General features: G+C 56.9%; 3 protein-coding genes across 3 annotated transcripts; all 3 read right to left on the bottom strand.

The window, feature by feature from the left end:
* Positions 1–1,279: 1,279 nt before the first annotated feature.
* Positions 1,280–6,826, bottom strand: LOC138732074 (cathepsin S-like). Its single transcript, XM_069878431.1, has 7 exons — positions 6,657–6,826; positions 6,351–6,473; positions 5,615–5,764; positions 5,313–5,537; positions 3,692–3,857; positions 2,698–2,800; positions 1,280–1,399 (listed from the first exon to the last, which is right to left on the bottom strand). Exons 1-7 carry the CDS (start codon positions 6,780–6,782, stop codon positions 1,300–1,302), a joined length of 993 nt encoding a protein of 330 aa, XP_069734532.1. The 5' UTR covers positions 6,783–6,826; the 3' UTR covers positions 1,280–1,299.
* A 1,662-nt stretch (positions 6,827–8,488) lies between these two features.
* On the bottom strand, positions 8,489–13,995 carry CTSS (cathepsin S). Its single transcript, XM_069878432.1, has 8 exons — positions 13,886–13,995; positions 13,360–13,486; positions 13,074–13,196; positions 12,736–12,885; positions 12,433–12,657; positions 12,076–12,241; positions 10,926–11,028; positions 8,489–9,249 (listed from the first exon to the last, which is right to left on the bottom strand). The coding sequence occupies exons 2-8, from the start codon at positions 13,483–13,485 to the stop codon at positions 9,150–9,152; spliced, it is 993 nt and encodes a 330-aa protein (XP_069734533.1). The 5' UTR covers position 13,486; positions 13,886–13,995; the 3' UTR covers positions 8,489–9,149.
* A 780-nt stretch (positions 13,996–14,775) lies between these two features.
* On the bottom strand, positions 14,776–18,969 carry CTSK (cathepsin K). Its single transcript, XM_069878556.1, has 8 exons — positions 18,867–18,969; positions 17,450–17,576; positions 17,222–17,344; positions 16,563–16,718; positions 16,262–16,480; positions 16,002–16,167; positions 15,806–15,911; positions 14,776–15,336 (listed from the first exon to the last, which is right to left on the bottom strand). The coding sequence occupies exons 1-8, from the start codon at positions 18,872–18,874 to the stop codon at positions 15,237–15,239; spliced, it is 1,005 nt and encodes a 334-aa protein (XP_069734657.1). The 5' UTR covers positions 18,875–18,969; the 3' UTR covers positions 14,776–15,236.
* Between the last annotated feature and the right edge of the window lie 201 nt (positions 18,970–19,170).

Raw genomic sequence — 19,170 nt, 5'->3', positions numbered from 1 at the left:
GAGATGGGCTGCGCAGCTGGAGAAGCCGCGAGGGGAAAGCAGGAAACAGCGAAAGCAGCAACAAAGGGATGGGAAGGAAAAGACAAACGCCGCGGCCCGAGCTTCACGCTGAGGTCTACAGAGATCTCCAGGCTTGGAGAGGACGTGTCTCCAGTGGATGAATCATAGAATCACAGAATCACCAGGTTGGAAGAGACCCATCGGATCATTGAGTCCAACCATTCCATCAATCACTAACCCATGCCCCTCAGCACCTCGTCCACCCATCCCTTAAACCCCTCCAGGGAAGGGGACTCAACCCCCTCCTACATGAGTTTTTAAGGTTTAACGAGTTGGCAAATGGGATAAAGAACCCAACAAGGGCCTGTCCGGGTAGCTGTAAAAGCCAAAAATACCTGGTAATTTTTAGAGGGGACCTGAGGATTCTGAAACGACGCCTTGTGAATTAAGATTTTTTCGATTCCTCCGTCTCCCCCAAGGTGGCAGTGGCACCTCAGGCCAGCGCAGTGTCCAACCGAGCACTAAAGCGATTCCACAAAGCTTTTTCTGCAATAAGTTGTCTTTTAAACTTTATAGTAAATGTGTAACTTTAAAGAATCATGGAATTCTGGAATAGTTTGGGTTGGAAGGGACCTCAAAGCCCATCCAGTCCCACCCCTGCCATGGGCAGGGACACCTCCCACTGCATCAGGGGCTCCAAGCCCCATCCAACCTGGCCTTGAACCCCTCCAGGGATGGGGCAGCCACCCCTGCTCTGGGCAGCCTGGGCTCCCCACCCTCACATCTAACCATTTTTCCCCAAGATCTCATCTCTTGCAGCTCAAAACCGTTCCCCTCATCCTATCCCTGCACTCCCTGATCAAGAGCCCCTCTCCAGAGACCAAAATATCAGGCAATTCCTGCCTTCAAAGATCAAAAAAAAATCACATTTTTGGAGAGTAAAATGTATTTTTTTTTATATTTTCCAGAGATCATCTATCATTTTGTTGGCATCGTACAGAGATGAAGCGAGAGCTGAGGCACCGGGGCTTTGCTCAGCACTCAGCAGGAAGGACGTTGACCCAATCTCCCCTAGAACTGTAGGTATCACAATTCTACTCTGAAGAAACCATCCAGCTTTTCTTTTTTCCCCAGAAGAAGCCACTGGGTGCCTGTAAATCCCATTCCCAAATTCTCCCTCCCAGGCTGCGCTCCAGGCTGCTGGGACAGAAGGATGGTGCCCACAGAGCCAGGAAAGGATTCTTGAAGCAGTAGAACATCACTGGTTGGACCACAGCCGCTCTGGAGCACAGGGTCTGTCTAGATGATGGGGTAGGAGGCGTAGCTGGCGATCGCACAGAGGTTCCCGCTGTTCCTCGCCATGAGGATGTAGCCGTCCTCGCCAAAATTCACGCCCCAGCTTTTGAGGCAGGAGACAAAGAGGCAGGAGACAAATTAAATCCCTTCAGCTGGAAGAGGAAGGGGAGCTTCATCCACATTCCAGCCCAGAGGTGTCTCCATTCATCGTGGGATTTTGGATCCCGTGCAAAGTTCATAGAATCATGGAGTGGTTTGGGTTGGAAGGGACCTCAAAGCCCATCCAGTCCCACCAGGGACACCTCCCACTTGATCAGGGGCTCCAAGCCCCATCCAACCTGGCCTTGAACCCCTCGAGGGATGGGGCAGCCACCACTGCTCTGGGCAACCTGTTCCTCTTCCTCCTCACCCTCACTGTGAAGAAATTCCTCCTTATGTCCAGTCTAAACCTGCCCCTGCCCAATTTATAGCCCTTTCTTCTAGTCCTATCACTCCAAGCCTTTGTAAACAGCCCCTCCTCAGCTTTCTTGTAGCCCCCTTGAGGTACTGGAAGGTCTCTCTAAGGTCTCCTCAGAGCCTTCTCTCCTCCAGGCTGAACAAACCCAACTGTCTCAGCCTGGCCTCGTATGGGCAGCGCTCCAGCCCTCAGATCATCTTTTGCAGCCCTCACCAATATAAAGGGAACTCAAAGTGGGTGTGAGTGTATTTTTAATGCATTTATAGTTCCTTCACCGTGCTTGGATGCCATAACGGCACTTTGGCACAGCCCAGCATGAATCCCTAGGGTCCGGTTTAAGGACCAGCACCAACTCTCAACTCTATAACGATCCTCACTGTGCAAACATCACCTGATCAACCACTCACCTGGATAAATATCCCGCATTATAAAATCCTGAGCATCACAGAATCATGGTATGGGTTGGGTTGGGTTGGGTTGGGTTGGATTGGATTGGATTGGATTGGGATGGGTTGGGTTGGGTTGGGTTGGGTTGGGTTGGATTGGATTGGGATGGGTTGGGTTGGGTTGGGTTGGGTTGGGTTGGATTGGATTGGGATGGGTTGGGTTGGGTTGGGTTGGATTGGGTTGGATTGGATTGGATTGGGATGGGTTGGGTTGGGTTGGGTTGGATTGGATTGGATTGGATTGAGTTGGATTGGGTTGGGTTGGGATGGGATGGGATGGGATGGGATGGCATGGATTGGGATGGGATGGATTGGGATGGGATGGGGTGGGATGGGATGGGATGGGATGGGATGGGATGGCTTGGAAGCAACCTCAGAGATCACCCATTTCCAACCACTTCAGGTCAAGTGGTGGGAGGTTACCTGGGGGAAACTATTTCTTATGGACAATGAGCATGAGGGTAACGGGAGCAGAGCCACACGCGGTCACACCTTTACCTGTTTTTCACAAGCCAGTAATCCTTATTAAACCAGGTGCCGTAGCCAACCACAACTACTCCATGATTCACCACCTGGGAGCACTGGGGGTCATCGTAAACACCTGGAAAACAAGGAGTTTGGGAACACAGCATCAGAGGACGTCATCAGAGCACTGGACCTCACCACTGAGTCATCAGCGGGACTGAAGTCGACCTCCAGCGTAGTCACCAGCGCTGCAGTCTTAGGTTTTTGATGCCTTCACCTAGGAATTCTGCAGCTCGGTGGAAAGGGATCTGGATGTTCTACTTGATAGCAAGTTGAATATGAGCCAACAGTGAGCCCCGGTGGCCAAGAAGGCCAACCATGTCTGGGGGGGCATCCAGCACGGCATCACCAGCGATTGTCCCACCACGTGGCCCCACATCAAGCACTGGGTGCAGTTTTGGGATCTAAAAAGGATCTAAAGCTCCTGGAGAGCATCCAGAGGAGCTGGTGAAGGGTTTATAGGGGAAACAGTATGAGGAGTGGCTGAAGCCACTTGGTCGGTTCATCCTGGAGAAGATGAGACTGAAGAGAGACCTCATCATGCTCTGCATCTTCCTCACACGGGGAGGAGGAGAAGCAGCCCCTGAGCTCTTCTCTCTAGACCCAAGGGAATGGCAGGTGGGCCAGGGGAGGGTTACGTTGGACGTTAGGAAAAGGTTCTTCACCCAGAGGATGGTGGAGCACTGGAACAGCTCCCAGGCGAGCAAACACAGCCCCAAGCTGGACAATATTCCAGAAATGTTTGGACAACCCCCTCAGACACACAGTGTGAACATTGGGGTGTCCTGTGCAGGGACAAGAGTTGGACTCAATGATCCTTGGGGGTCCATCCCAACTCAGGACATTCTGTGATTCCATGAACTAAAGCCCAACTTGCCAACCTCAACCCAGATTTGAGTTTCATAAGCTTTACATGCAGAAAGACACGGGAGGCCACGAAGAAGTTCTCCAAGATGAAAGGACGTACCTGACTTGTACAAGAAGAAGGTGGGCTGGCTGGCATCGATGGCGACGGAGACTGGTCCAATGCTGCCCACAACATCTTTCATGATTTCTTCGTTGCCGTGAGGGAGCTCAACGTACAGGGAGCAAGTGGCAGCTCGAGCGCTGGGCTGGTATTGACACTCCCCGTCCTGGGAGGAACAAGAGGCAGTTGAGAAGTTGAGTGTGAGAAACCCACCAGGAACAACTCAAGAATCTCATGTTGATGTTTTCTGCCAGTCCTCTTCTTTGCTACCCTGCTCTTCACTTTCTTTGACTTTTATCTGCAGAGGATAACAGAGCAGATGGGTGCAAAGACCTGAAGGGATCATCTTCTCTGTTTCACTTCCCCACAGCAAGAGCAGCCAAAGCATTTCACCAGGATTCTTCTTTATTTCTAGACTCTGCTGCCAATACAACTTCCCTAGAGAAACTGTGCTCACTTCCTCATCCATCCCATCAGAAGACCCCTCCTCACGGTTAACCTACATTTCTTCTCTTGTAAATTAAGGCCACGGTTTCCCCCGCTCCCTCTGGAGATAGAACAGCATCTCTTTGCTCTGTAGCTGCCCCCTGCACGTTTGAAGACCTGTATTCCACTTCTCTATCCAGGACTGAGCTGCTGTTACTTTGACCTGTTCCCACAGCCCACGTTCTCAAGACACCAGCTCCCTTCAGAGCGTCCCTGGTCTCTGGCCATCAAGATTCTTGGCATTAGGATCTTTGTTTTCCTGTGGTTCTTTCCTGATGACCTTGCAGCAGCCACAGAGCGCCTGGTGCAGGCGACTTCTGGACACGATTGTATGAACGTCATTCACTACAAACCAGCAAAGTCCACTGAGATCACAGAAATACCAATATCCCATCATTTAACTACAGAACCATGGAATGGTTTGAGTGGGAAAGGACCTCAAAGCCCATCCAGTCCCACCCCTGGCACGCGCAGGGACGCCTCCCACTGCACCAAGGGCTCCAACCCCCATCCAACCTGGTCTTCAACACTCTCCCAGCCTGGCCTCGTACGGGAGGTGCTACAGCTCTTAGATCATCTCCGTGGCCTCCTCTGCACTCGCTCCAACAGCTCCAGGTCCTTCCAGTGCTGAGGACTCCAGAACTGGACACAGGGCTCCAGGTGGGTCTCACAGAGTGGAGCAGAGGGGCAGAATCCCCTCCTTTCCTGCTGGTCCCACCGCTCTGGATGCAGCCCAGGACACGGTTGGGCTTTCTGGTCAACTCATGCGGAGCTTCTCATCCCCCAAGAAGACAGAACCCATACAGAGAGCTGAGACAAGGACCCAGGACTCCTGCCCCATTTCTCCTTTCCGTGTAATTGCCTAATAATTTATGTAGGAAAAAGGAGACACAGAAATTCTGGCTCCTGGAATTCACCTACAAGAAGAAAATAGTCTAAAGGTCCCTTCCCTGGGTCTGAAAGAATCAGCTGCAAAGACTGAGAAGATGACACTAGACTGGTAGAAACCAAGATGGGGAAATCAGTGGGAGAGGAGAAGAGCATCCACGCAGAAGAGGAGAACAGATTGCCACCTTGATTCCATGCTCAGATGTTTCTCTGCTGACCTCACGTGCTGCCCAGGGCTGACACCTACCTGCCCCGTGTAGGGGTAGGACTCATCCGAGTCGATGCCTTGGTTGTCGATGATGTACTGGTAGGCGTTGGTCATGAAACCTCCGTCGCAGCCTTTGTTGCCGTGTGTCGTGGAGCAGTCAACGAGGTTCTGGGCGCTCAGGGACACCAGCTTCCCCGTCTTCAGCTTCACCTGAGCTTCGAGGGCTCCCACGGCGCTGAACGCCCAGCAAGACCCACAAGAACCCTGCAAAAGCCCCCGGAGATGCTCAGACGCTGCCCCACGGGGCCAAGACCTGGAGAGGCACAGAGAAAGCTTCTCACCTGGTCCTTGACCTCGGTGACGCATCCCTTCTCCCTCCAGTCCACCGTGTCCGGGGTGTTGCTGACATTTAGCAGCTGGGATGTGGAGTTTTGGGTTGGTGGAGGAACATCGGTCAGCCCGGTCATCAAAGCCACCACCTCCTCGCTGGTCTGGTGGGAGAAGAAAAGACTGGCTGGTGAAGTCCTTGTCCTGCTCTGGGTATGTTGGAGGTGAAGGGGGTTTCCTTTGGGTTGCAAGAGGCAGCAGGTTTGGGGAGGCCTTGGCTTTTTATTTTTTACATTCAATTTCTCGCTGTTCGTTGGAAAGGGTGAGAAAAAGAAACTCCAAAGCTTAACTCCAGCACCAAAACTCCTTAGAATCATGGACTCCTGGAATGGTTTGGGTGGGAACTCAGAGCCCATCCAGTCTAAGGTCTCCCTGGAAGAAGCTGGTGTGTTGCGTTGACCAACACCGCAGCCTTAGGACATCAAAGAGGGATCATTTACAACATGTTTGGTGACCAGGACCAGGTCCACGCACCCCAAATGCTGCTTTAAGGAGTTGTTTCCTCAAGCCAGATTGCCTCATGCCGGCAGATTGAGCTCAGGAATGTGGGAGCAGTTCTGGAGTCCATGAGAAGACCATGGGCTGAGAAGGGTTGGTGGCATCTTTCCCACCCTTGACCCGCTTATATTCCTCGTTAAATCAACCTTGCTGCTAGTTAGAGACAAAGCCAAGCCCCTTCTCAGCACCTACCATGTCAGCCAGGTGGTTCATGGCCAGCTGGTAGGAGCTGAGCCCTAGAGAGAACTCCAGGTTGTGAAGCGTCACCAGGCGCAGGTTCCTCTCCCACGTCGCACGCCGGTTCTCTACCTCCTTCTGAAATCAAAAAAACCCCACCCATTCCACCCTATTTTATCCCAGAAAGAGGTTGTTGGGAGCTCCTGCCAGACCTCCCTGGATCCAGCAGGGATTTGAAGCGCTGTGGGTTCTTCTCCCGTGCGATGGAGCAGATGGTGAGACCGGAGCAGCCCCCGCAGCCACCTCCCAGGACACCCCTACCTCATCGCTGTATTTCTTTCTGTAGGTTTCCATCCAGAGCTTCCAGTGCCGGTCCAGCGTCACATCGGGGTGTCCCAGTGCCACCGCCAGCACGGCCGAGAAGGCGATGGAAGCCAGAAGTTCCATCCTGCTCCGCTGGGACCAGGCAGCCAGAGGAACACGGCGCGCACGCAGGGCTCGAGGCAGAGCAGTTCTTGACCCCTTAGTGACAAATCCGGTTTGGTAAGGGAGGCAGGAGGGTGATGACATCCCTGACCTGGACTCCCTGGCATGACCTTCACGCTGTTTCTACACCCGGTGATGCCAACACCTCCTGTCCTGCCTGCCCGGACAAGAACCCAGCAGTGGCTCTACCTGCCCTGCTCCCCAATCCCTGCGAGATGGGAGGAGAAATCCCAGCCTGGACTCAGTGACTTCCCTCAGGGGTGAAGTCTGCTGGACCCAACCCTCACACGTGTGGACACGGGTGGACAAGGACACATCCAGACCGGCTCCTCACCTCCTGGTTCCACCCTGCCCGAGAAACGCTCCCCGAGGGAGGCTGACGCGTCACCTGGCCAAGAAGCTCTTCTGACAAACCTGTGTTTTCCAGCACCTTAAAAAGCAAAACAAACCTCCCATCCTCATCCATGTCCACCATGTCCAGCTCGTGTCCACCAGCTGGTGAGGGTGGGCTACCAACCACCCAGAGGGGGCACAGAGGAGATCGGAGATGGGATGGAGCCAGAGTTGATGGGAAGATGCTGTTCTCAAAGCTCGGTCATCCCAGAAGGGAGGTTGAAGTAAAAAAACCCAATGTACGTGAGGAAGCTTCTCCTGGTGGTGGGAACTGCTCTTCAGCTCCATCTGTGTTGGGTAGGAGGGAATCCAGGAGGACTTCAGCACAGCTCCAGTGCTGGGATGGCCTGAGCCTCCAGCACTCACACCTATAAATCCTAAGGCTAACCACGGATCAGGAAAGGAGGAACTGCTCCCATTATCTTCTGACTTCGCTGGAAGCCGGGGTCATGGGTTGACTGAAGCAGGACCCTCAGAAAATGCAGCAGCTGAGGAAGCTGCCCGCTTCCAGCACCCCAGAAATCAGTGGGGAGGTCCTCACCAGGGGGCTGGTGGGCAGGAGCAGGGATCAAACCCCTCGGAGTTGGGGGGTTGATTTTTAGGGACTTGGTGCTGAGCAGGGAGGCAGGATGAGGCCAAGGATGGAGCTGTTAATCCTCATTGAACTGGGTAGATTCAGGGAATCATCAAGGTTGGAAAAGGCCTCCGAGTCATCCAATCCCATGGGACTGACCCCTGTCCCCAGGTGCCACACGGTTTGTGAACCTCTCTAGGGATGAGGATTCCACTTCGAGGTGCGGCATCACCAGCACCAAGTGCAAGGGAATGATCCCCTCCCTGCTCCTACTGGCCAACCCACGGCTCATCCAAGCCAGGATGCTGGTGGCCACCTGGACCTCTGCTGGCTCATGGTCAGCAGATGTTGCCCAGGGCTTTTTGAGCCAAGCAGCTTTCCAGCTGCTCCTCCCCAAGCCAGGAGCTGCGTGAGGTTGTCATGGCCCCAGAGCAGGACCCAGCACTGAGCTGTGTTGAACCTCAACCTGTTGGCCTCAGCCCATGGATGCAGCTTGACCCAATCCCTCTGCAGAGCCTCCTACCCTCCAGCAGAACCCACCCAGCCTGGTGTCATCTGCAAACTGAGGGAGCACTCGATCCGCTCATCCAGATCACGGATAAGGAGGTGAAACAAGCCCCGACACTGAGCTCTGGGAACCCACCTTGTACCTGGCCAGGAACTGGAGGGTTGACCTGAGCTCCCATCTCAAAGCCAGCTCTTAGGAAGAGAAAAATCACCTTTATTCACTTTTTGGTGGGGAAGCAGGGATGGGAAGGCACGGTTAAATCCCATAATGGGATGGAGTTGATCTGGGCAGCCTCAGCATGGCATGGACAGCAGGTGACACATTCAATGCCCGTGCTGAAAACACAATCAGTGCCTGGAAATCGTGCTCCAGCCTCCGCTCAGAGCATCCCCCGCTCCCCACCAAGGCCAGCCAGGCAGGAGGGGGCATTTCTCACTGCTCCGAGGCACCATGGGACATAAAACGGCTGCAAAAAACCATCTTCAAGAAAGAGGAGGAAGCAAAACGGCATCTCAAGAGCTTTGAAGATGCAACTGTGTAATTTTCTAATGAGTTGCCGGTGATTGCAAGAGGTGGCGATGACAACAGCGTGTCCCGTGTCTAAATCACAGCAGTAATTCCCAAGAGATTATCCTGTAGGAGCGAGCAGGTTCCTGGGGAGGGAGAACAAGATGGTCCTAGTGGATGAGATGCTTGAAGAAGCCAACCGTGATCACTCCCGGTTCCTGCTGCTCGGCTGTAGAAATGCAACTGGATCCCTCAAGAAAGGGAGGCTGGAAGGGAGCCAGACGTGCTCCAGGTCACCAGGGTGAGTGGTGGCATCTCAAGACTCATCCCAAGAGCGAGGACCCTTCTAGATCTGGGGGTACACGGCGTAGCTGGCGATGCCGCAGTGGTTCCCACGGTTCCTCGCCATCCGGATGTAGCCTTGGTCACCGAAATGCACACCCCAGCTTTGGGGAGAAGGAAGAAGTGAAAATCAGATGTAGGAAGTAACGGGCTCACCCCAGACCACTCCTCGCCTGGTTCTCTCCCATTTCTCTTTTCAAAGTTGATTTTTCAACTCATGATTCCTCCCAGCAGCCACAGGAGTTGCCAAATTCACGTCTTCGGCCAAAAAAACTCTAACTCCTGACTTTCTCAGGCAGATTTTCATAGAATCATGGAGTCATGAAGGTTGGAAAAGCCCTTCGAGCTCTTCCAGTCCAACCACCAGCCCAGCCCACCGGGGGACCAACCCCTGTCCTCAAGTGCTACATCTACAGAGTTTGTGAACCTCTCCAGGGATGGGGACACCCCCACCCTTTCCATGAGGGAATCTCTCCTAATATCCAACATAGACCTCCCCTGGCACAACTTGAGGCCGTTTCCATCCCGTCTCTTGTTCCTTGGGAGCAGAGCCCAGCGCCCACCTCACCACAACCTCTTTCCAGAAGCCCCCCAGTCCCTCACCACTACCCCAACCCCTGTTCTCCAGCCCCTTCCCAGCTCCGTTCCCTTCTCCGGACACGCTCCAGCTCCTCAAGGTCTTTTTGGAATGAGGGGACCAAAACTGAACCCAGAATCTGACGTGCATCCCGGCTCCTGCTGGCCACCCCATGGCTGATCCAAGCCAGTTTTGCTGCCCCTCGCTCTTCCAAGGGGTGCAGAGGACAATCAGTCATTGTTTGTGTGCTGGAAGAAGTATAACCCACCAGGGAAACACCAGATAAAGGTGAAATGAGTGAGTTTTGTACACCAAAAATACATATTTTTTTAAAAAACGATCCTACCAATGGCAGAGGGGAGAGCGAGGAGGAACCTGGGGGGAGGTTGCCCAGCCCTGATGTGAGGATGAAGGAACTTTGTTGGCCAAACTGCCCCAAACTGGGGGTTTGTTGTTGTTTTTAAACTAGAAAATGGTTTGTAGTTGCCAAATGCAGCTTTGCTGACACGGCACGCCTGTTTTTTTCCAAGAAAAATGTTTGTATGAGCAGGATTTCAACACTTTGATGGTTCTTCTTCTTCTTCTTCTGCATTTTAAGCAGTGAAAAATAATGCTCACTGATTTCTTTTAACACCAGGGGCAGCCTGGGGCAGCAATTCCTGAGGCTGAGCCTCTAAAAAGACCAGAGGAGGTCACCCTCTTGTCCCCACATCAAACCAGCTCGGTTCCTCAGCCACGAATCATGGGATGGGTTGAGTTGGAAGGGAAATCATGGGATGGGTTGAGTTGGAAGGGATCTTGAAGATCATTTAATTCCACCCCCCCTGCCATGGGCAGGGACACCTCCCACTGCACCGGGGGCTCCGAGCTCCATCCAACCTGGCCTTGAACCTCGCCCTTTGTGCTGACTCAGCACCTGGGAATGAAGGAAACCCTGGAATTTCCCTCTGGAGGAGGAGGAATCCCACTTTTTAAGCCAACCGGGTTGACATACATCAATCTGGGCTCACTGGGCCCTTTCCACCACTGTTGTGATGGAGATGAGCCCTAAACATATTCAGATAAAGGTTGAAGAAGCATTGTTGGCCCAGCTGGGAGAGTTTCCAGGTGCCTCTTGGAGCACCTGGAATCTCTTGGAGCACCAGGAGCACTCTTGGAGCAGTGGCCGAAGGGAAAAGCTTCTCAGCAACTAGGTACGGGTACCTGTTCTTCACGAGCCAGTAGTCCTGCCCATCCAAAGAGCCGTAGCCGACGGCGAGCACGGCGTGGTTCACCTCCTGAGAGCACTTCGGGTCATGGTAGACACCTGGAAGGCATTTGGGAAAGGCCCTTGGAGAACCTGCCCCAAGACCCTGCCCAAACGGGAATTCTGTTCACTCTTTAGGAGGTGTCGTGGAATCAGGGAGTGGGTTGGGTTGGAAGGAGGGACCTCCAAGCCCATCCAGTCCCACCCCTGCCATGGGCAGGGACACCTCCCACTGCATCAGGGGCTCCAAGCCCCATCCAACCTGGCCTTGAACCCCTCCAGGGATGGGGCAGCCACCACTGCTCTGGGCAACCTGGGCCAGGGCCTCCCCACCCTCAGAAAGAAGAGTTTCTCCCTAAGATCTCATTTCAGTCTCCCCTCCTTCAGCTCAAAACTGCTCCCCTCATCCTCTCCCTGCCCTCCCTGATCCAGAGCCCCTCCCCAGCTTTCCTGGAGCCCCTCTCAGCACTGGAAGCTGCTCTAAGGTCTCCCCACAGCCTTCTTTTCTCCAGGCTGAACAACCCCAACTCTCCCAGTACTGGAGGTTCTCCAGCCCTCGTATCATCTCCGTGGCCTCCTCTGGCCTTGCTCCAACAGCTCCAGGTCCTTCCTGTGCTGAGGACTCCAGAATTTGCTCCAGATGAGGTCAGCCATCCTGGTTGCCCAGGTTGAGGGCAACGTGAGCTAAAGGCAAGTCATTGCTGAAAAAGTGAAGTGAGCTGGGCCTTGGGAAGGAATCGCAGCCCTCATAGAATCACAGAATCACCAGGTTGGAAGAGACCCACCGGATCATCGAGTCCAACCATTCCCATCAATCACTAACCCATGTCCCTCAGCACCTCGTCCACCCGGCCCTTAAACCCCTCCAGGGAAGGGGACTCAACCCCCTCCCTGGGCAGCCTCGGACACTGCCCAATCACCCTTTCCAGGAAATATTTTTTCCTGATGTCCAGCCTGACCCTCCCCTGGTGGAGCTTGAGGCCATTCCCTCTCGTCCTGTGTCCTGGCCCTTGGGAGAAGAGCCCAGCTCCCTCCTCTCCACAACCTCCTCTCAGGGAGTTGCAGAGAGCAATGAGGTCTCCCCTCGTGATCCCCTGGCAGACCCACCAGATTTGTAGAGGAAGAAGGTGGGCTGGCGGGCATCGATGTTGACAGAGACGGGCCCCACGCTGGCCACGGCGTCCTTCAACGCGGTTTCATTGCCGAACGGCAGCTCCACGTACTGGGAACACGTGGCCGCCCGCCCCGCGGGGTTGTAGCGGCACTCGCCGTCCTGGAGAAGGAAGGACGGGAGGAAGGTGCGTCAGATCCTGCAGAGAATCCTGCGTGGCTTTCCGGGAGTCAGAGCCGATGCTCACGGCACTAAAGCCAAACAACTCCAGGGTTCCCCAAAGTGGATTTCCTCTGGAAGCAACAGGACTTATTATTTCTCCAACCCAAGCGTTGCCCAAGCCCGACGCCTACCTGCCCCGTGTAGGGGTAGGACTCGTCCGAGTCGATGCCTTGGTTGTCGATGATGTACTGGAAAGCTCTGGTTTCCCATCCGCCCCCGCAGCCTTTGTTGCCGTACATCCTGGAGCAGTCAACGAGGTTCTGGGCGCTCAGGGACACCAGCTTCCCCGTCTTCAGCTTCACCTGCGCTTCGAGGGCTCCTACGGAGCTGAACGCCCAACACGACCCACAGGGACCCTGCAAAAGCCCCCCGGAGATGCTCAGATGCTGCCTCGTGGGGCCAAGACCTGGAGAGGCACAGAGAGAGCTTCTCACCTGGTTCTTGACCTCGGTGACGCATCCCTTCTCCCTCCAGTCCACCGTGTCGGGGACTCTGCTGCCCAGCCGCAGGCGGTACGTGGAGGTTCGGTTTCGCCGAGGAGCCACGTTCAGCCCCGTCATCAAAGCCGCCACCTCCTCGCTGGTCTGGTGGGAAGGAGCATTCCCGATGGGCTGGGGTTAATTCCATGGATCCCTCCATGCACCCCACCCCACCTAAAGGTCCAGGTTTGTCCTCGCAGCCTCCGGGGACGGACGTCCCCGGTTGCAACATCACGTTTTGTGCCTCTTGACCAACCCGATGACTTAGCCTCGTGACGCAGGTTGGCACCTACCATGTCAGCCAGGTGGTTCATGCCCAGCTCGTAGGATCTCAGCCCCAGCGAGTGCTCCAGGTTGTGCAGGGTCACCAGGCGCAGGTTCCTCTCCCACGTCACGCGCCGGCTCCCTTCCTCTTTCTGAAATGAAACACAACCTCGTGCTGTGCCACCAGCAGCCCCCGCAGCCCTTCCAACCTCTCTTGTCCCACCAAAGGCTCCTCTCCCCACGGCGCAAGGCACCAGGGGTGACGCTGGAGCATCTCCAGCCGCCTCTCCCCCTCCAGGGACGCTCATCCCCTACCTCGTGGCCATACTCCTTGCCGTAGGTCTTCTTCCAGAGCTCCCAGTGCCAATCCAAGGCGGGGTCCCGGTGTCCCAGTGCCACCACAAGCACAGCTTGGAAGGCGATGGAAGCCAGAAGCTCCATCCTGCTCAGGTGGGAGCGGAGAGGCAGTGCCAGAGCCCAGCCTGGGGGTTTGACAGCCCCACAGAGTCCCAGATCCACCCCATCTCCTCAGTGCCGTTTTTTCTTCCACCGGGAGCCCTCCCCGTCCCCACAGCGATGCTCTGCGGCCCCAGTGCAACCAGGACACGGAACCAAACCCTCCCCGCATGCCAACCTGCAGTGCCACCTCCCCACAAGGTCCCTCCTCAGGAAACTTTGCGCATCCCCAAATATTTCCTTGGCCAACTTTCCATCTCCATCATTTCTCGAGGAAAAGGAGCCGAAACAGCAAGGTAGGAGATGACCCCTGCTCCAGCGAGAGCACAGAAGGACCATTTCTCCATGTTCTCCAGCCCAAACCCACCCCGGGGAGGTTCCTCACCTGCTGGACACGGAGAAACTTCCCACGAAGCGCGACTCGGGATGGGCGTGAAGCTCCTGGGGCGAGCAGATGGCTCCTCTTGCCGCAGCCGGGAACTGGTGGATGAGGAAAAGGAACCGCTCTGATTTCACTTTCTTTTCACAGCGTTCGGGTTTCGAACCTCCCCAGTGGCGCAACCTGGATCACCCGGCGTCCAGGGGCCGCTGCGTCACCCGGCCGGGCCATCCGCCCCGCTGCCTGCATGTGAATAGGGAACAGAAACTCTTTTTTTGAAGCGTTGAACTGGGTTTACGTGACTTTTTAAAGCAAGTATCACCTTCCCTTCCTGTCAGGGCTCACCCCGAGCTTTGCTAGAGTCATTTTTCCAATTTGTTTCCTCAAAAAGATCCCTCGGGGTTGGGGTTTGGGGGGAGACATCAGAGGTTTGGCCGTGAAACGCACTCAACTCATCCCATCCCTCATCTCCCTCTTATTTCTTCCACCTCTTCGCAGGATCCTGCAAGACCAGCTGGGATTTTGCAGAAAGGCCCAGCAGCTTCTTCTTTCCCCGCTCCACCCTGGCACCAGCCGCGTTTGGCCACCGGCTCCCAAACCCTTGGGAAAGGGAGGGATGAAGCCTTCACAGAGCGGTGGGACCTGCCCCATCCCTGGAGGGGCTCAAGGCCAGGTTGGATGGGGCTTGGAGCCCCTGATCCAGTGGGAGGTGTCCCTGCCCATGGCGGGGGTGGGACTGGATGGACTTTGAGGTCCCTTCAACCCAACCATCCCATGGTTCCATGATTTTTTTCCCAGCTGTAGCCCCAGAATGATGATGACGACGATGATGATGATGATGATGGATGCCTGGGACCGGGACAGCTTCCACTGGGATCCTCAGAGCTGATGCCACAGACCAAACAACCCAGAGCGTTTATTCCCAGCAGGGTTTATTTTAAAAACACCGTCGTATCACCCCGCACACGGGTGGGGACACAGATCCGCACCGGCCATGGGGACGTTCCACCTGCGCAGGGTCTCCCCATGGATCCACGTTCCCAGCGGCTGGTGCAGGACCTGCTTGCACAAGCCTCTCCGGGTGGAGAACTTCAAGCATCTCCGATCTTCTGGAGCCGGAGCGGCTGCAGCCACGGGAAGGCAGAACCCGGCTCCCGCGGCCAAGGAGTCCAGGGAAACGGAGCAGGAGGGAGCTCGCCAGCCCCACCACCCGCAGCCGGGGGTCTCTCCCCTCTCCTGGGGGCGATTCCTCATGGAGAGGCAGAGATCCCACCACCAGCTTTGGAGACGGGGAGCAGAAAGGCTGAGCTGGAACAGCGGGAAGCAGGGGAGGGCGTCCGGCACGGACGCGGAGCGCTCACATCTTGGGGAAGCTGGCGAGGTTGGCGACGCCGCAGGCGTTGTTCATGTTGCGAGCCAGGAGGACGTAGCCCTTGTTGCCCCACTCCTCGCCCCAGCTGCGGGGAGAGAAGGCAGAGCCTGAGCCGCCGGCAAAGCCCGAGCCCAGGGGGAGAATCCTAGAATCACCAGGTTGGAAAGGACCCACCGGATCATCGAGTCCAACCATTCCCATCAATCACTAACCCATGTCCCTCAGCACCTCGTCCACCCGGCCCTTAAACCCCTCCAGGGAAGGGGACTCAACCCCCTCCCTGGGCAGCCTCGGACACTGCCCAATCACCCTTTCCATTAAATATTTTTTCCTGCTGTCCATCCTGACCCTCCCCTGGTGGAGCTTGAGGCCATTCCCTCTCGTCCTGTCCCCTGGCCCTTGGGAGAAGAGCCCAGCTCCCTCCTCTCCACAACCTCCTCTCAGGGAGTTGCAGAGAGCAATGAGGTCTCCCCTCAGCCTCCTCTTCTCCAGGCTAAACCCCCCCAGCTCTCTCAGCCGCTCCTCTTCTTCCCCAGCCCCACCGGCTGCCCTACCTGTTCTTGATGATCCAGTGCTTGGTGCCCTTCTGCGAGCCGTAGCCCACGGCCAGCACGGCGTGGTTGATGTTCTCAGCGTTGCAGCTCTCGTCGTAGTACACGCCTGGGGCCGGGACAGAGGGTTACACTCCAGCTAAACCACCCGCCCGTGCCTCAGTTTCCCCCGGAGGGGTCCGTCCCGCCAGCCCCTCACCCCGGCTGTAGAACTGGAAGGAGGGCAGGCTGGCGTCGATGCCCACGGAGACGGGGCCGATCCTGGCCACCGCCCTCTTCAAAGCCTTCTCGTTGCCTTCGGGAATCTCCCGGTAGCCGCGGCACTTGGCCGCCTTCCCGGTGGGGCTGTACATGCAGCTCTCGTCCTGCGCGGGAGCAGCAGGGACAAGGGCAGATGAGGAGGGGATCGCGGTCGCGGGGCAAGAAGAAGGAGCCCTCATCCCGTTCCCGGCCCCGGACCTGGCCGATGTAGGGGTAGGCGTCCTCGGAGTCGATGCCGTGGTTCTGCTGGACGTAGGCGAAGGCGTTGGTCATGTAGCCGCCGCCGCAGCCGTCGTTGTTGGCCACGCAGTCCACCAGGTTCTGGGGGCTGAGGGAGAGCAGCTTCCCCGTCTTCCTCTTCAGCTGCCCCTCCAGGGCACCCACCGAGCTGAAAGCCCAGCAGGAGCCGCACTGGCCCTGCGGGGACACCGGGGGGGGACACCAGGGTGGCACCAGGGTGGCACCGCGCTCCGGGCACCCTCGGGAGACCCCCAGTTACCTGGTTCTTGACGGGCGTGACGTAGCCCTTCCTCCTCCAGTCCACGGCAGCCGGGGCTCTCTCGGTCCAGTCGGGGACGTAGAGCGTCTCGTTGCGAGGCGGGCGGTCGCGTGGCACCTTCAATCCCGTCATGGTCCTCGCCACCTCCTCGCTGGTCTGGGGAAGGAGCCGGGGCTGGGTGGGGGTGGTGGGCAGAGCAGGGGACCCGAGGGAAGGACGGGAGGAGGCACCAGGGCAGGGCAGGGTTGGGTTGGACATGGAATGGTTGGACTCGATGATCCAGTGGGTCTTTTCCAACCTAGCGGCTCTGGGATTAGGAGAAAGTTCTTCACCCTGAGGGTGGTGGAGAACTGGGAAGCACTTGTCGCGCCGGGATGGAGAATATTCCAGAAGCATTTAGCTAACACCCTCGGAGAAGTTGAGTGTGGAGGGGTTCAAGGCCAAGTTGGGTGGGATTTGGAGCCCCCGGATCCAGCGGGAGGCGTCTCTGCCCATGGAAGGAGGTGGAACCGGGTGGGCTTTGACATCCCTTCCAACCCAAACCCATCTGTGATTCTACATGAAGGTTGAGGGTGTCGTGTTTAGGAACTCGATGACCCTCGTGGGTCTCTTCCAACTCACGCCGTTCTACATTTCTGTCCCCTCCCGGCCACGCTCACCATGTCCCCCAGGTGGTTCATGGCCAGCTCGAAGGTGTGGACGCCCAGCGAGTGCTCCAGGTTGTGGGTGTTGATGTACTTGAGGTTCTTCTCCCAGATCAGCCTCCGCGCCACCTCATCCGCCTGCGCCGCGAGGGGAGATGGTGCTGTGGCTTGGGTCCTACCCATATCCCACCATCACCGTGGGGACACCCTCAGGGACGTGGGGACAAGATCCCTCGGCGGTACCTGGCCGTTGTACTGCTTCCGATGGGCTTTCTTCCACAGCTCCCACTGGGCATCCAGCTCCCTCTCGGGGCTCGGCTGGGCCACCAGCGCAGGGACCAGCAGGGCCACCAGCGCGGGCCACCACATCCTGGGGACAGGGACACCTGAGAGGGCCAGGAGGGACCAGGACCCCGCACCCACCCCATAAATGGGCCAGGAGAACCAGCACCCCCTGCCCACCTGGTTTGGGGATTGGGCTCCCCTGTCCCCCCTGTTTTGGGGTTGGGGGCTCCTACTTTGGGGCCAGGACCCCCTGCGCACCCCTCTTTGGGTGATGGAATCCCCTTGTCCCCCCTGTTTTGGCTCCAGAACCCCCTGACCCCTCTGTTTTGGGACCGGGACCACAATGTTTGGGTGCTGAGATCACCTGTCCCCCCTGTTTTAGGGCCAAGACCCCCTGTTTTGGGCTTCGAACTCTCTGTTTTGGGGTCCAGACCCCCTATTTTGGGGTTGGGACTCCCTGTTTGAGGCCAAGACCCCCTGTTATGGGCTTGGAACTCTCTGTTTTGGGGTCCAGACCCCCGGTTTTGGGGTTGGGACTCCCTGTTTGAGGCCAAGACCCCCTGTTATGGGCTTGGAACTCTCTGTTTTGGGGTCCAGACCCCCGGTTTTGGGGTTGGGACTCCCTGTTTGAGGCCAAGACCCCCTGTTATGGGCTTGGAACTCTCTGTTTTGGGGTTTAGACCCCCTATTTTGGGGTTGGAACTCCCTGTTTGGGGTCAAGACCCCCCGTTTTAGGCTTGTAACTCTCTGTTTTGGGGTCCAGACCCCCTATTTTGGGGTTGGGACTCCCAGTTTGGGGCCAAGACCCCCTGTTTTGGGCTTGGAACTCTCTGTTTTGGGGTCCAGACCCCCTATTTTGGGGTTGGGACTCCCAGTTTGGGGCCAAGACCCCTGTTTTGAGGCTAGGACCCCCTGTTTTGACGCTGGGACTCCCAGTTTGGAGCCAAGACCCCCTGTTGTGGGGTTGGACCCCCCTGTTTTGGGGCGAGGACCCCCTGTTTCGGGGCTGGGACCCGAGCGCAGCCGCGCTGGCCGGGCGCAGGCATCACGAGCCGCGACAGCTGATTCCCGTTACGGCCCCGCTGGCGCGATTCCCGCATCCCAGTTTGTGGGGAAGCGGAGTTTCGGGGGCGCACGGAGCAGGGGATGCAGTCAGGGAGGGAACCCGAGCAGCCCGAGCCCCGCTCCATGCTCCGTGCCTCAGTTTCCCCTTTCGCTCCATCAACGCTCAAGGTCCCGGCGCTGCCATCCAGGGTCCCATTTCCCACCCAGCTCCCACTGGGATCCAGTTCCTTGGGTCAAAGCATCTCCGCTGCCCCAGTGATGCCTCGTCACGGGGTTTGTCCCCCCCTGGTCCCTCTCCCACCCCACTTACCCCAGCATCCTGCGGTCGGGGGCGAACGGCGCGGCCTGGGACGGGGATGCGGGCGCCGAGCGCTTTTATCGCAGCCGGATTGAGGAAGTCGAGAAGCAGCAGCTGGAAAATGTTGGCAGGGGTTGGAGGGAAGGAGGCGACGGCGAAGGGGGGGACGCAGCGGCGGCTCCATCCCAGCCGCACGTGATGCTGAGGCAGAGCTGAGTCAGGGCCAGCGTAGGGGCCCGCGGCTCTGGAGCCCACCCTGGGGACACCCTCCTGGCCCAGGACATCCTCCCGCTCCAGCATCCCACGCTGGGGACAT

This window comes from Phaenicophaeus curvirostris, chromosome 29 (assembly GCF_032191515.1).
Source record: "Phaenicophaeus curvirostris isolate KB17595 chromosome 29, BPBGC_Pcur_1.0, whole genome shotgun sequence".
Lineage (NCBI taxonomy): Eukaryota > Metazoa > Chordata > Aves > Cuculiformes > Cuculidae > Phaenicophaeus > Phaenicophaeus curvirostris.
This window is presented reverse-complemented; position numbering and strand designations above follow the sequence as displayed.